Source organism: Dipodomys merriami, unplaced genomic scaffold (assembly GCF_024711535.1).
Source record: "Dipodomys merriami isolate MVZ:Mamm:240054 unplaced genomic scaffold, mDipMer1.0.p SCAF_4, whole genome shotgun sequence".
NCBI classification, from domain to species: Eukaryota; Metazoa; Chordata; class Mammalia; order Rodentia; family Heteromyidae; genus Dipodomys; species Dipodomys merriami.
In genome coordinates this window covers 64913606-64928748 of record NW_027205603.1, presented here as the reverse complement: position 1 = coordinate 64928748, position 15143 = coordinate 64913606, and the positions used below count along the sequence as shown (strand labels likewise).

Sequence of the window (15143 nt, the reverse complement as noted above, 5' to 3'; positions counted from 1 at the left end):
GAGGGGAAGAATATCAGAGCTTTTGTTTGCACATTGGTAAAACAGAATGTCCTGAGGCACACTAGTGGCCAGAAGTATAGTGAAAGGGATAAAGATGAACACATGAGCAGGAGAGGTGGAGTATACAGTGCACACCATTGTCCTGTTCCGGACCCCAAGCAGACCTCTTCCTCATCTCACAGTCTGCAGACAGTGGGAGTCTGCCAAAAATCATATATTGGGATGAACATAAAAGAATAGGGTTAATACTATAAAAAAGAAGAATTAACATTGATTTAATGATATTTCCCATTTTTAAAATTCAGTTTACTTTTTTCTTTTTACAAAATCCTATTGAGTGTCAAATAAGGCAGGTGATATGTGCAGGTAGTTTCAGTTGCCATATGGAATATCTCAAATATGAGAAGAAGCAAATAAATCAAAGAAAATTACTTTGTATTAAAATTTGAATGTCTGCCAGCAGTAGCATTTACACACACACACACACACACTCACAAACCCACACCACAAACAGTTCTTTAAAGATTGTATATCCTGTCTTCTGATAGTGTAATAAACTTAAGTCTCTCAATCTTTTTACATAAGATGAAATAAAATAGTTTTATAGCATTTTAATCTTGACCCAACAGATGTGAAGAAAATAAAATATTTTAATGGAAAATAAAATGTAATTGATAACTTCGCTATTATTCCTGTTTAGGAAGGTAATTTATTATAGAGGAATAAGAAATAGAACTTTTCTTGTTTACTTCATTGTCTTGGCTTCCTTTGGCTTAATCAGATCTTACCTTATATTTTTATTACAGGTTTATTTCCCCCACTGCGTCACAGCAATGTCCTACGTTTTTGTAAATGATTCTTCTCAGACTAATGTGCCCTTGCTACAAGCCTGTATTGATGGTGACTTTAACTACTCCAAGCGGCTTTTGGAAAGTGGCTTTGACCCAAATATTCGTGATAGCAGGGGCAGGACAGGCCTTCACCTCGCCGCAGCCCGGGGGAATGTAGACATCTGCCAGCTGCTGCATAAATTTGGTGCTGATCTGCTGGCCACAGATTATCAGGGAAACACAGCTCTTCACCTCTGTGGCCATGTGGATACCATACAGTTTTTAGTTTCCAATGGACTGAAAATTGATATTTGGTAAGTTCTTTGTCGATTTTGAAATCTAGGTCTTTCTTCTCATTAGTCTTTCATTCCGTGATCTAATCTCAGAGACTACTCATTGTTTCCTCATTGATCAATTGAAATGACAAGTTCAGAAAGGCGTGGAAGACAGTGAAATCTTGTTAGGTGAGTGCAGGAGCTAGAGGCTGACTTCCAGATCTATGCTGAGGTAGTGCAATTCTTTCCTATAAGAATAGTAACTAGTTTAGTGTGAGACAATAAAGAAACAAAGAACTAACATTTGTTGAAAATATACTTCAAGCTAGACCATGCTTACTTACGTTAGTTTATTTTATTCACACAGTAAATAGCTTTTGCTATAGTTGTTGTCTTTATTTTGTGCATGAGATCTTTGAGAAAGAAGTCACACAGTTAATAAAGGACAGAGCTAGAGTTTGAACCTGGTTTCACTGACTCCAGAGTTTGTGTGCCTTCTGCCACATAACAGGCCAATGGCATAATTTCTCTGGGGTCCAAAGTCCTTTATTGACTAAACAGTGTGAGGAAGTCATGGGGTTTTTTTGTTTGATTTGGTGAGATCCAATTTCTTGAAAAATGTCACGCTACCTTTAAAATTGAGCTCAACCTATAAACAGCAGTTATATATTGCCTGGTTTATTGTCTCTAATGCACCTGAGTCTGAAAAAGAAAGTAAAAGATTTGACTATTACAGGATAGAATGGGGCAGAAATTGACTGTAGGACTTGATATGAGGGGTTTTGTCCTGTTATGAATGCTAAGTAGCTAGGTAAACCGAAGCAATTTTCTTTTAAATTCTTAGATTTCTTTATTAAAGAGGGAATCTAGAACTAGATTTCTCTAATTAATCTCCATGATGGTCTTATTTTCCTTGCTTGCTATTATTTATTCATTCTTTGACCTTTTATTTTCTTTTTCCTTGTCCCTGGAAAGAAAAGAAATACATTAATTCAGAAGTCAGCTTCTGGCTTGATTTTTGGCTCTGCTTCTACTTCTCGTTTTGTGCTATTGGTCCCATCCTCTCTGCTGAGATCTACACTAACAAGTATAATTGCTGTACACCTGCATCGTGACCTCTTTATGTTTGTGTTTGTTTTTAAGCAATCATCAAGGCGCTACCCCTTTAGTTCTGGCGAAGCGCAGGGGCGTGAATAAAGATGTTATCCGATTGTTAGAGTCCCTGGAAGAGCAGGAGGTAAAAGGATTTAACAGAGGAACTCACTCAAAACTGGAGACTATGCAAACAGCTGAGAGTGAAAGGTACTCAAGATACTATTTTTAAGGGTATACATACATGAATTTTTATTTTAAAATGAAAATACTCATTTTCAGAATATTCTAGATTAAATATATTCAAAATGTAAACCCACTTAAGAGTGAGATATCATCTTATTCATGGTAGACTAATTGTTAGAACATAGACAAAAATAACAAATGCTGGCAAAATATAGAAGTAAAAATCTTTTAAACATTGTGGGATTAAAGATTACTAAGTCCATTATAGAGAATTACTAAGTCCATTATAGAGAACTTACTCAAAACGGAAATTAGATATATGATACAGCAAACTCATATCTGAGTATATACCCCAAGAAAATGAAATAAAAATATCAAAGAAATAACTACATACCCTTGTTTACTACTTACTACATTATTGTAAATGGTTGAGACATATATATTCTTCTGGGTTTTTTCCCCTTTACACCACTGTATTCTTTTTTAAATATGTATTTTTTTATTGTAAAGATACTGTATAGAGGGGTTAGTTACATGAGTAAGGTAATGAGTACATTTCCTACATTGTTACCCCCTCCTTTGTTTTTCCCCTACCATCCCTTTCCTCCCCACCTCTCCAACTCCTATCCTCCACCCAAAATTGTAAAGTTCATTTTTAACATTGTGTCTTGTTCAAGATACTATTTTTGAAGGGGCAGGCCACTAAGTACTTGAATATTTTGTGGTTACCTTGGAAACTTTTTATTCCTTTGTTCTTAAGTGCAAGGTTTTGATACTGTCTTTGAATTCCATTAAAGGTCTCTAGGGTTCCAGATTACAGTTGGGAAACTATCGACAGAAGTACTGTGTGAGCCCAGGCACGTAGTACTGTTAGTCTTCCGCTGTACAGCAGGAGAGGGAGTTACCCTCTGAATATGAGGGAAGGGACAGTGCTTGAGAAGTTTAAGTACAGGTCACAGAAAAAATGGAATTTCAGAAAAGGAGGGAAATGAATGAGAAATCAGATAATACTAGCAAGATGGAAAAGGTGGTTGCAAGGGTAGAAAACTGTAGTGTTGGGAAATAAACACAAGAGGGGAAGCTAAGAGTACCATATGAGTGAAATCACTCATTGAAAATGACTTTCACATCAAGTTGAACTAGTGAAATTTAGGCTCTAAATATTTTATCACTTTCATCTGGAAGCAGCAGAAAAAACACTTCAGAGGGCTCCAGAAAGGTGCCAGCTATCTTTTCTCCTGGCTTCTCTGGCTCAACAGGTAAAGTCAGTAGGGCTGACCTAGTTTGTCATAGCATAGAATTTGGTGGCCTGCCATGGACTTTCAGCCTCCAAGTTATGCAGTGAGATGAGAAGCATGATGTACTTACCGTGAATAGTAGAATATAGACGAAAGAAACAAGGACCCACATGAGCTGTTAATCAAGCATCGGGGAGATCAGGACTCAGATTTAGGATCACGTAGACCACTGGGATGGTTAGTTCTGTGAGTTTGAAATGGAATGGCTTTTATAGCTCACCTTTCATCCGATTCCTTTGTTCTGGTGAGAGCCTTCCTTCTTCATGTGCTGGTTGGTGTATTCCTGAGCACTAAGCTTAGGGCTTGAGCCGGCTCCCCTTCAAGCTTAGATTTGTTTTGCTTAGCTACTTTAAAGCACTTATATTATCTTAAGCAGATGGAAGGGTTTTACTCTAAAATGGTGCACTCTTCTTAGGACTTAGGATTGGGAGCTGGCAAATACATGAAGTAAATAGAAGTCAGACTCATCCGCAAACCTTTCCTCCCACCTGTGTACATCAGGCTTCTGACCAACAGTCAGAGAGCCACAAGCAGTTGAACATCTTGGAGTTAACTCTTCTTCGTAAAGACTATGCTCCTTCAAAACAACTTGTTTTCATCTTTCTATCGAATTATGTGAACTTAAGTTTTGTGTTTATGTGTGTGTACACTTGTTCTCAGGTACTTATGCTCTTACCTCAGCCTTTTTACTCATGATTGGCCCTTTGCCACTTGAACTATCCCTCAAATTCTGGCTTTTTCTTAGGTAATTGAGGATAAGAGTCTTACAGATTTGTCAGCTTGGGCTGGTTTCACACCACCTCAGTCCTCAAATATCAACCTCCTGAGTAGCTAGTATCACAGGTGTGAGCCAATGACAGTCAGCTACTCTAAGCCTCCTTTTTGTTTGAACTATGAAAAATGTCCAAGAATGTGTTTTTTCTTAGTGTAGTTTGGAGACTTACTTTGTTAGTAGCCAGTTTCTTGATCCCTCTTTTATCAGAAATATACTTTTGCTATGTTTCAGTCATGTTTACTTATTAGCTAAAAAGTGACTCCTTGTTTGAGTAGTCCAGTATCAAGTATTTATTATTCCTACTTTTTTCCCACATACTTATCATTTCACTTCAACATGAAATTTTTTTTGCTTATAGCTTTGTATGAAGCTACTTCTTCAAAAATTCAATTACTAGAGTTGGAGATCTGGCTCAGGTGGTAGAGGTAGGGTGTTAATTAGCCACTGAACGAAAGTATCAGACATGGAGTTTGGTTCTGGTCTTGGACAAAAAATAAAATAGATTATTAATACATCTATTACCTGGTTTTCTGATCTTGATGTTACCCGTTAGTGTCATGGTTCAGCATAGTAGATGATGCTTAAATTAAATTTAAAGACATCTTTAAGAAAACCCAAACCAAATGGATTATCACTTCACAGATGGTAGGATAGCTGTAATCCAAAAGATAGGATGAGAATGTGGCTCGGTCATGGAGCCTTTGCCTGACATGCATGAGGCTCTGAATTTAATCCCCAGCATTGCAAGTGGAAAAAAACAACAAAACAATGACAAAAAAGACAGATAGCAAGACCCTCAACCATTGCTGGAGGATATAATGCAGTGCAGCCATTTTGGAAAATAGCCTGACATTTCCTCCAAAGGTTACACATGGAGCCACCATCTGACCTACAATTTTATTTCTAGGTACACACCAAACAAAACTGAAACACTGTGTTCACATGAAGACTTCTGCCCAGATGTTCACAGGACCATTGTTCATATAGTCCAAATGTGGAAACTGCCCAAATGTCCATCAGCTAATGAAAGAATTGACAATTATTCCACCTTAAAAGGGCTGAAATACTGATGGATATTGAAAACATGCCACATGAGAGAAGCCAGTCTCAAAATGCCACACAACTGTGCTTATGAAGGTCCAGAGTAGGCAAATTGAGAGACAAAGTAGATATAGAGGTTTCTGGTGGTGGGGGGGATGCATGGGGCAGAGGAGTGCCTTATGGTATAGACTTTCTTATAAGAAATGATAAAAGTGTGTTGGAATTAGTGGAGCTGGCTTACAACTTTATGATCACTAAAACCCACTACATTTCATAGTATAGAAAGATCAGTTTTATGACATGGATCATATCCGTAAAACAAGTAGAGCAAAAACCATAAAGGGTTTGGTTAGCACATGGAATGGCTTAACTGTGTGACGGGCTTTTATAGAGCAGAAGATAAGGCAAGGTCTTCAATGTATGAGCTACAATGCTTTCCTTAGAATTCCCTAAGTTGTAGCATAATTTCTGTGTGAAAAATATTTCCCCACTCCTGCATGTTATCTTAAGTTTAATTTAGCTTTTTAAAAAAATTATGTCGACATGGGATGATAAAGACAGTGAGGATAATACAGGTTTAATACACACACCCAGAAGCACCCCCACCACTACCTCTAAACCGGAGTGAGCTGTGCCCTGAACAATAGGAAGTGTTTTACTGGATGAAATTGCTGTCCAGAATTTTGATTAGCAGAGCTCATAAAGCTCCTAGAGAATGCTTGCGGAATTCTTGTTTTATACCTATCATCTGAGTGTAATGAGAGCATGTCAGCATTGCAGAGTCAGTACATTTCATACAGCTCAAAAGAAACCTGTCTTGCACCCCCGTATTCACTTACCATCTATCTTATTCTGGACTTTTCTATATTATTGTATATTGCCACATTATTCTCTTACTCAGAATAGACATTTTTTAGTGTGAAAAGAACATGGATGTTAATTTCATTGTGCACACCGAGGGTTGGCGGAAAATGAAGAGGTTTCAGAAGGGTGGTTAATGAGCTTGTATAACCAATGGATAGTTGATACATATGATTATGGTCTTTGTGGCTTTAATTTAAATGATACCCTATTGTTGGACCTGCCTGTTGTGACATAACTGAGTGCTAATCCCTTAAGGCTTCCAGTCTATGACCATGTGTCCTTCCAAATACCGAAGTCAGACATCTTATTTGTCTCTTTCTGGTGGTTATAATTCTATTGATAATATTCGGAAAACCAAAATCATCATCTTATAATGTTTATACTACTATATTTTCAGCTAGATTCAATCTTTATGCAGAAAAGAAATAACTCATTCTGAATTATTGTATAACAGAAATAAAGCCAGTAGGGGAAAACTCTTTAGAATTCTCAATGTCTAGACCAGTCCATGTGTACAATGAATGAGGAATAAGCTTCCACTATACTTAAAGAATCCCTCAGATTATTAAACTTATAAAAATTCCTCTTTTACTTCTACATTTTTTAATGATTTCTAAAATGTACAGCTGTTTTCATTTATATAAATTCTTGAATTTTATTTTGAATCTCCTAAGTTTAAAATAAAATATATTTGGCTTAGTATATTGACAGAAACTGCTCATTTGACCTATTTTAAAACTTCTGTGTGGAGCTTCTTGAGTACCATTTTTAATTCTAATTTGACTGCTGGATACTAAATGAGGGTCCATCATTATTATGGTTTTATCAGTTTATTGTTTAAGGTAGATTGTCCCATTACCTGTGGATCTCTAAATGGGCACCTAGGTGAGTGAGAGCATCATTATAAGCCAATTTTCTTCTTGTAAGTGTTGCATTGTAAGATCAGCCTTTTCTAAGTAATATAACGGCTCTCGTTTCATGGTTTTGAAGTGGTAAAGTATGCCTTTTCATGTCCTTCTCTTCTCTCTCTCCTACAGTGCCATGGAAAGCCATTCTCTACTCAACCCCAACCTACAACAAGGTGAAGGAGTTCTTTCCAGCTTTCGAACCACATGGCAGGAGTTTGTAGAGGATCTGGGCTTCTGGAGGGTCTTGCTTTTGATCTTTGTCATTGCATTGCTGTCTCTGGGCATTGCTTACTATGTTAGTGGGGTGCTGCCCTTTGTGGAAAACCAGCCTGAACTGGTACATTGAAGGAGTTCATGGGAGATGAAGAAAAGACCTGTTTCCTGGCTCCCAAAATTAGTTCTGTTTCTCAGAATTTTTCTTAGTTTAAGGCAGTGAGGACTGTACATTTTTGTTTTTGCATTTTTATTTACTATGACCCTGTGTAAAAGAGGGTTGTTCATTTGAACTTCAAGTGTGAGTCAAGTTTATAGTCAAGTATACTGCATCCTCATGTTACCTCTGGAGGAAAGTTCCCCGTAGCCTTGCTTGATGTAATCGTAGTAACCAGTAGCTGAAGAGTAGTGACCATACCCTAATGTAGGACCAGTTGACATACCCAAAAAACAAGAGTTTCTTGGATGATTCAGGTTTGGTTTTAGTTTTGTTCAATTTTTGCAAGAACCTCTTTTCTCTTTATTTACTTTCTATATAGCAAATTAGTATCATTAAACTATTTGGTTTGTTCTAATATTAATAATTTAATTAAATATTTCTTTTTGTCAGTTGTGGAGCTTGAACTCAGAGCCTGGGCACTGTCCCTGAGCTTTTTTCTTGCTCCAGTCTAGCGCTCTACCATTTTGAGCGACCATGCCACTTCTGGTTTTCAATTGGAGATAAGAGTTTCACAGACTTTCCTGCCTGGGCTGACTTCATACTTAGATCCTCAAATCTCAACCTTCTGAGTAGCTAAAATTACAGGCACGAGCCACTGGTGCCCGGCAATCATTTAATGTTCTAATATTTTCGAATTGATGCACAAACCCTTTGAAAATAAGCTATTTTTTGTAGTTTTAGGGTAATTTTGACTTGTTGCAAACTGCTTTGTTAGTATCTGTGAAAAATCAGCTGAGAAGTTTGCTTCAGTCACTTCTCCATTTCCCCTTGTGTTTATTTTAGAGGCATCCTATTCATCAAAAATAGTCAGGAATATACTTTTTGTACTGAATAATTTGCAGGGAAAAATCATTCTGATATTTAACCGTCAGCTTAATTCTTCAGTACTATTGCAGTTCAAGAATCAGTTCTCTAAGCTGGCTGTGTTGTCACAGCTTCATCTTATTTATTTCATGTGCAGCCCTGCTGAGAGGCTGGAAGAGCTTCTGCCCATGCATATTAGTAATCTTTGACAGCAGGAGTGGTTGAAGTGTTTTTGAGCTACCTGCCTGAGCAGCACTGTGCTGGGTATCATAAACTCTACAAATGGTAACATTATGTAAGTTGGAATCTGGCCCCAAACTGTACTGCAGCTCTCAGCAGTGTGCTTGAAGGCCTTTTTGTTAATGACTCTATCATGTATAAATAGTGTTCTTAGGTTATTAGAAAAGAATATTTAAACTTAATAATTGTTCGTTGAATAAAGTCTGAAAATTAGAGTGAAATTTTGTGTTTTTTTAGAACAAAGTCATCTAACCCACTGCTAATAGGTTTGTTGCTAGAATTAGAAATCATAGAGTACAAGTGGTATTTCTGTGATTCTTTTTTGCTTCTTGATCTTTTTCTCCTTTGTATCTAGTGTCTGATACTGAGGCTTTTTTCTTCCATGTGGTTTTATTGTATCTTAAAGAGATGTTTTAAGGTATCTGACTAACTGCTTCAGGGTCAGCTTGCATAGTCTTGCTTTTAGGTTAAATGCACAAAATCAATCATGCTTGGTGTGAATACAGAATGAATAAGTGAATAAACAAATATATATGGTTTTAGAGTGGAGAACACTGGGACAGAAGTTCAAAGTACACTTTGTAATTAGCTTTGTAAATCTAAACAGATGCATGATTGGCCATTTTTTAAAGATTAGTTTTTTCTTTAAATTCTTTTTTTTTGGGGGGGGGTCCAGTCATGGGGTCTGAACTCGGCCTGGGCGCTGTCCCTCAGCTCTTCAGCTCAAGGCTAGCGCTCTACCACTTTGAGCCACAGCGCTACTTCCAGCTTTTTTCTTTTTGCTTATGTGGTGCTGAGGAATCGAACCCAGGGCCTCATATGCCTACAAGGCAAGTGCTCTACCACTGAGCCACCTTCCCTAAATTCTCATTTCTTTGTATTTTATTCTCTGCATGCATCATTCAGTAATATCACCAATAAATGTATTTATAAATCCTGAATCACAATCTATTTCCTTAGTGTATTTTTTGATGGTACTAGGATTTGAACTCAGGGCCTTGTATACTTGCTAGTAAGGTACTCTACCACTTGAGTATGCTACCAGCTAGCCCTTTTTTTGCTCTGGTTATTTTTGAGATAGGTTCTCAGCCTTTGCCCTGATTGGCCTATACCACAAACCTACTTATACTTCTCACTGTAGCTAGGATGATAGCAATGCATCACTCCGCCTGGATTTTTCTACTGAGATGAGGGCTGATGAATTGGAGCCATCTCAGCCTCCCCATCTTAGTCACGATGCCTACCTGTTGGCTGAAGATGCGGTCTCACAAACTTTTTGCCCAGGCCTATCTAGGAGCAACTGCTGCTCAACAACTAGAATTATAGTTCTGAGCCACTGCTACCTGGCTCTTAATGCCTTTTAATTTCAGGATTTATAATGGATTACAGTTGACTATTTTTTTTAAAAAAATCCAACTTTGATGTAATAGATACACAGATTTGCATGTATGAGTGCCTCACAAATACTGTGAACCTAATTTGGGTGAATTGTTTTTGTAGATTTAAAAGTGCCACCAAGTATTGTGGTTAAGCACCTCCCAATTAGGCAAGTCACTAACAAGCCTCTCTCATTGCATCCTTGCATGGCCTAGGGCATGCCTGTCCCTATTTTATAAAATGCGAAAACTGACATGGGCTCAGGGAGGGATCAGTGACTCATCACACACGTAGGCTGAGGAGGGGTGTTTTCAGGTCGAGGCTCTCCCCCCAGTTACGTTTGCTCTTTCCTCCCTCCCCGCTGTTTGTCACGAAATTGTCCGTGGTACTCTTATCTAGAGCTTCGCCAGCTGCCTTCTCAGCAGGCGTTACTGAATCTTCCATTCCTGTCCCGATGGTCTTTCCTCTTCCTTTATTGCACCATGTTTACACATTTCCCTTTAGTAGAACCCTTCAAGTTCAAGCTCAAACCCTGGCATGCTCAGACCTTCCCTAGTTGATTGTGGACTGCCCCCTTGTTTCTGCCACTTTATACAAACTCTTGATTCTATTCATTTTACAGTTCTTGATGTGTTTCTGTACAAGCTTGTAATTTATTTGTCTCTAATGAGAAGCTTCATGAAAGCAGGGCCTTAGCGTCTATTTTTACAGTTGCAACTATCTGTCAAAAGTGCATCGTGTACGCTCTTTGGACATAAACACTGATAACATCACTTGCTTACCTGTGACTGCATTTTAAAAGTTTCAGATTAAATAGCTTTTTGCTTTCATGTATTGTCCCCTGGCCAGCTGCATGGGTGCATGTGTGTTGGTCTATGTCACACAGCGTGTTGGCCATTCGGTGGATAAACGGTTTAGGCTGGTACCATGTTGCTCCTTTTTTAAGTCACACACAGGTTTCTACCAGCATCTCCTGCCTCAACTTTCCGCTCAGTGTAGAAGCCCAGGAGCAATAGCCACCTTTTCTTGTTACTTCAGTTTTGGTTTTTGTTTAAAATTGGCCTCTGCCTTTGACTTGTGACATTTTTTTTATATATGTATCAAAGTACTTACAGCTGCAGGAAACAATTCCAAATCAAAGCAGCTTCAACCACAGAAAATGTATCAGTTTATGTCATTGAAGTCCAATAGTAAGGTAGAGACTCTAAGGGTGTACTCCAAGGACTTTAGTGTTTCCAGGCTTTGGACTCTGCCATCCTGTCATCTGCATTTCCCACCTAGTTCTGAAAATGTTCAGGCATTATATCCACATAAAACCATGTAAAGAAGAATCCATTTCCCCAGGAGGCTTTGCTGTGAAACCTCTAGCAAAACTTTTGTTGGCATTACATTACGTACCATTTCTCAACCACCCAGTTCTGTGGACCAGTTGGCTTAGGCCAGGATTGCAGGGTTAGTGAGCTAGTTATTGGTGGGGGTGGTAGCGTTCATGACTACTTGGACCGGTGGTTTTGAAAGTAATTGGCAGTAGGCAGAGATCATAGATGTTTTATGTCCCACAGCACTTGGAGACAGCTCAGTACAACAAAGAATTGTTCCTCATCCCACATGATTCTTGAGTGTTCTGCTGGACATTCATGTATTAAGAAAAAAAATTCACCAGGCTCCAGTGGCTCATGCCTGCAATCCTAGCTAATTAGGCAGAGACTGGAAGGATTACTGTTCCAGGTCAGTCCTGGCAGAAAAAATTGGGGAGACTCAAAAATTACCAGCAAAAATATGGCTGGAGACATGTCTAAAGTGATAGAGCACCAACCTATCAAGTGTGAGGATCTGAGTTCAAACTCCAGTACTGCCAAAAAAGAAAAAAACCTTTTGCAGTTATCTAAAACTAATCTCCAATTTACTTTTTTTTTTTTTTTTGACCAGTCCTGAGGCTTGAACTCAGGCTATCCCTGAGCTTCTTTTGCTCAAGGCTAGTGCTCTATAACTTGAGCCACAGCTCCACTTGCAGCTTTTTTGGTAATTTGTGGGAGATAAGAGTCTCACAGACTTTTCTGTCTTAGCTTGCTTTGAACCGTGATCTTCAGATCTCCACCTCTAGAGTAGCTAGGATTATAGACATGAGCCACCGGCGCCTGGCTCCATGTTGCATTTTAAAACAAGATAAGTTTTGGTATAATTTTAATGTACCATGAATTTTCTAAGAGTAAAAGCACCAGATAGTTAAGGAAAGAGTTCAAGAATTCTATCTGTTTTAATCAGTTGCAATCCTATTAATGGTAAGTAAGTCACCACATCACTGTATTACAGGCATGGATAACTTTTTCTGACACAGTACCTAAGCATTCACAACGTGTAATACACATGTCCCTTTTTCTGCCTATATATCACATGCTTTGTGTGAAATCATCATATTGATTTCAAAAATGACCCTCTCTTTTATCTGGGTCCCATGCTTATCTTATTTAGTCATCATGGTGTCCTTTACCAAGTAGTTTACCTTGGAGGCTATACCAGGAAATAGTTTTCCCCAAAGTTAATAGAACACTGAGAGGAAAGAGGCCAGCATCTGGTTAAACTGCCCTTTAAGATTGTTCAGGCTGCACCCCATTCCTTTGTGTCTTAGAGTGGATTCCAATCAAGTTTTCTAGGAGGATGTTGGTCTTGCCATGGATACCTTTCCTTGGCATCCCTCAAAGTACACAGGTCATCCTGGACTTCCTACATCACAACTGACAGCCACAGCCCAAGTCCCAGTGGTCACCATTCACCACACTCAAGGACTGTGATCTGGAGTTTCTCTTTACCTAGAATTCATCCAAAACTTAGCTGATAACACTATTTAGAGATGCTGCTTGGAGAATATGAAAATTAGCATCGTCCAATAAAAACTTGCAGTGGCAGTATTTTCTATCTGTGCTGCTCAGTGTAGTAGTCACTTACCACTTTTGGCCATTAAAATGAAATACAAGTTCAATTTTTTATTCACATTAATCACATTTTTAGTGATTAGTAGCTATCAGTGGCAATTGTATGAGATAGTATAGAAGAACATTTCCATTTTGCAAAAAGTTCTATTGATCTTTAAGAAAGAAAAGAGAAGGAAGAGGGAAAAGGGGAAGGAGGGAGAAAGAACAAGGGAGGGAGGGAAATTCATTGACCTTTTACAATTGGAAACAGTACTTTGTTGCCTCCTATTCGAAATGCAATTATGGTTTCAAGTTCAGTTTGCCTTCTTTATGTGTCTTTCTTTGTTCCAAAAAAGAATTTAAATTCAGCTGAACAAGCAGGTATTCTAAACTGTGGAAATCAAATATCCTTGGTTATTCTAACATACTGATGAATCATTTGAGTAAGTAAGCCTGGAAAATACACATTAACAAAGTTATTGTAATCATGGAATTTTAGGGTTAGAGGGACATTAGAAATTACACATGAGGCAGGGAAGGGACCAAGAGGAAATGAACGCATGTGGCCCCACAGTTAAGAAAAGAACATTGTTTGGATCCAGACTTAGTCCATCACAATTCCCTTTTCCATGCTGTGCTTTCCATATTTCATTTGTCCCTTCCCAATAAACGGTTCTAAATACTAAAGTATTAAGTATCTGGTATTAGCTACATAAAGGTAGACTTCCATGCCATTTGTTTTCTGGGTACTGTAATAGCCTGGAGGACTTTTTTCCCAAACTGATAGCCTTAAAAGCCATGGATATAGATTTCTCCATTTATAGATTTCTCCCATTTATCAGTAGTAGACTCACCACAAACCTGTCATCTCTTGATAAGCAGTTTGAGGGGGAGGGGAGGAGGTACTGGGGCTTGAACTCAGACCTTGGGTGCTGTCCTTGAGATTTTTTTTGCTGAAGCCTAGTGCACTACCACTTACACCACAGCTGCACTTCCAGCCTTTTGGTGGTGGCAATATGGGTCTTATGGATGGTCCCTGTCTGGGCTGGCTTTGAACCGCAATTCTCAGATCTCAGCCTCTTAGCCAGTGCCTGACTCCTTAAGCAATTTCTCTTAAACATTTCTGAAAATCCATATTACTTTCTCTACATAACACATTCCACCATGGAAATGTTTTAGAGAATGCTAAGCAGACATCTCCAGAGTTTCCTATAATGCAGAGATACTGATTCATCCCCATGCTGTTTGTCCTGTGTGTCCTCCCCACATCTTTACAAGCTTCTTCCCAAAGTCAATGAATGAGATACTACTGGAGACAGAATAACCCACAACCAAGGTAAAACTCCCTACATCTGTTTAGAAATCATATTTCAAGGTGGTCAATAGATTTGCCATCTTTTTGTCTCACAAAGATGGATGATTAGCCGGGTGCCACTGTTGGCTTATTCCTAGAAGCCTAGCTACTCAGGAAGTAGAGATCTGAAGATTGAGGTTCCAAATTTAGCCAGGGTAGGAAAAGTCCACGAAACTCTTACCTCTAACCAGTAAAAAAGCAGAAGTGGAGCTGTGGCTCACATGGTTGAGCACTTGCCTTGAGCAAAGTAAGCTTAGAAACATGCTCAGGTCCTGAGCTCAAGCCCCAGGACCAGCACCCAAAAAAGGGGGGGAGGGCTGGGAAGTTGGCTCAGTGGTAGAGTGTTTGCCTCACATGCATGAGGCCCTGGGTTCGATTCCTCAGCACCACATAGGCAGAAAAAGCTCTGTGGCTCAAGTGATAGAGTGACCTGAAGAGCTGAGGGACAGCGCCCAGGCCCAGAGTTCAAGCCCCATGACCGAAAAAAAAAAAATTATTGTTTTGCTGTTGTTAATCTAGGTTAGGTTTTATATTCTTTTTTCTTTTTTCTTTTTTTTTTGTCTACATTAGTTTAAGGATCAATTTAAAAGCAATCTCTTTCCAAGGGAAATTCTGACTTGAAATTCATGGCAAGTATGACTTCTATTTTGAATATACATATATATATATATATATATATACATATAAATACATATAAATCATTTACTGAAATCATTATAAAATAATGTATGTATGTATTATTTTATGAGTAGAT

General features: G+C 38.5%; 1 protein-coding gene across 1 annotated transcript; it reads left to right on the top strand.

The window, feature by feature from the left end:
- Positions 1 to 833: 833 nt before the first annotated feature.
- Ankrd46 (ankyrin repeat domain 46) lies at positions 834 to 9687 on the top strand. Its single transcript, XM_069991148.1, has 3 exons — positions 834 to 1144; positions 2249 to 2407; positions 7399 to 9687. The coding sequence occupies exons 1-3, from the start codon at positions 834 to 836 to the stop codon at positions 7613 to 7615; spliced, it is 687 nt and encodes a 228-aa protein (XP_069847249.1). The 3' UTR covers positions 7616 to 9687.
- The last annotated feature ends 5456 nt before the right edge of the window (positions 9688 to 15143 follow it).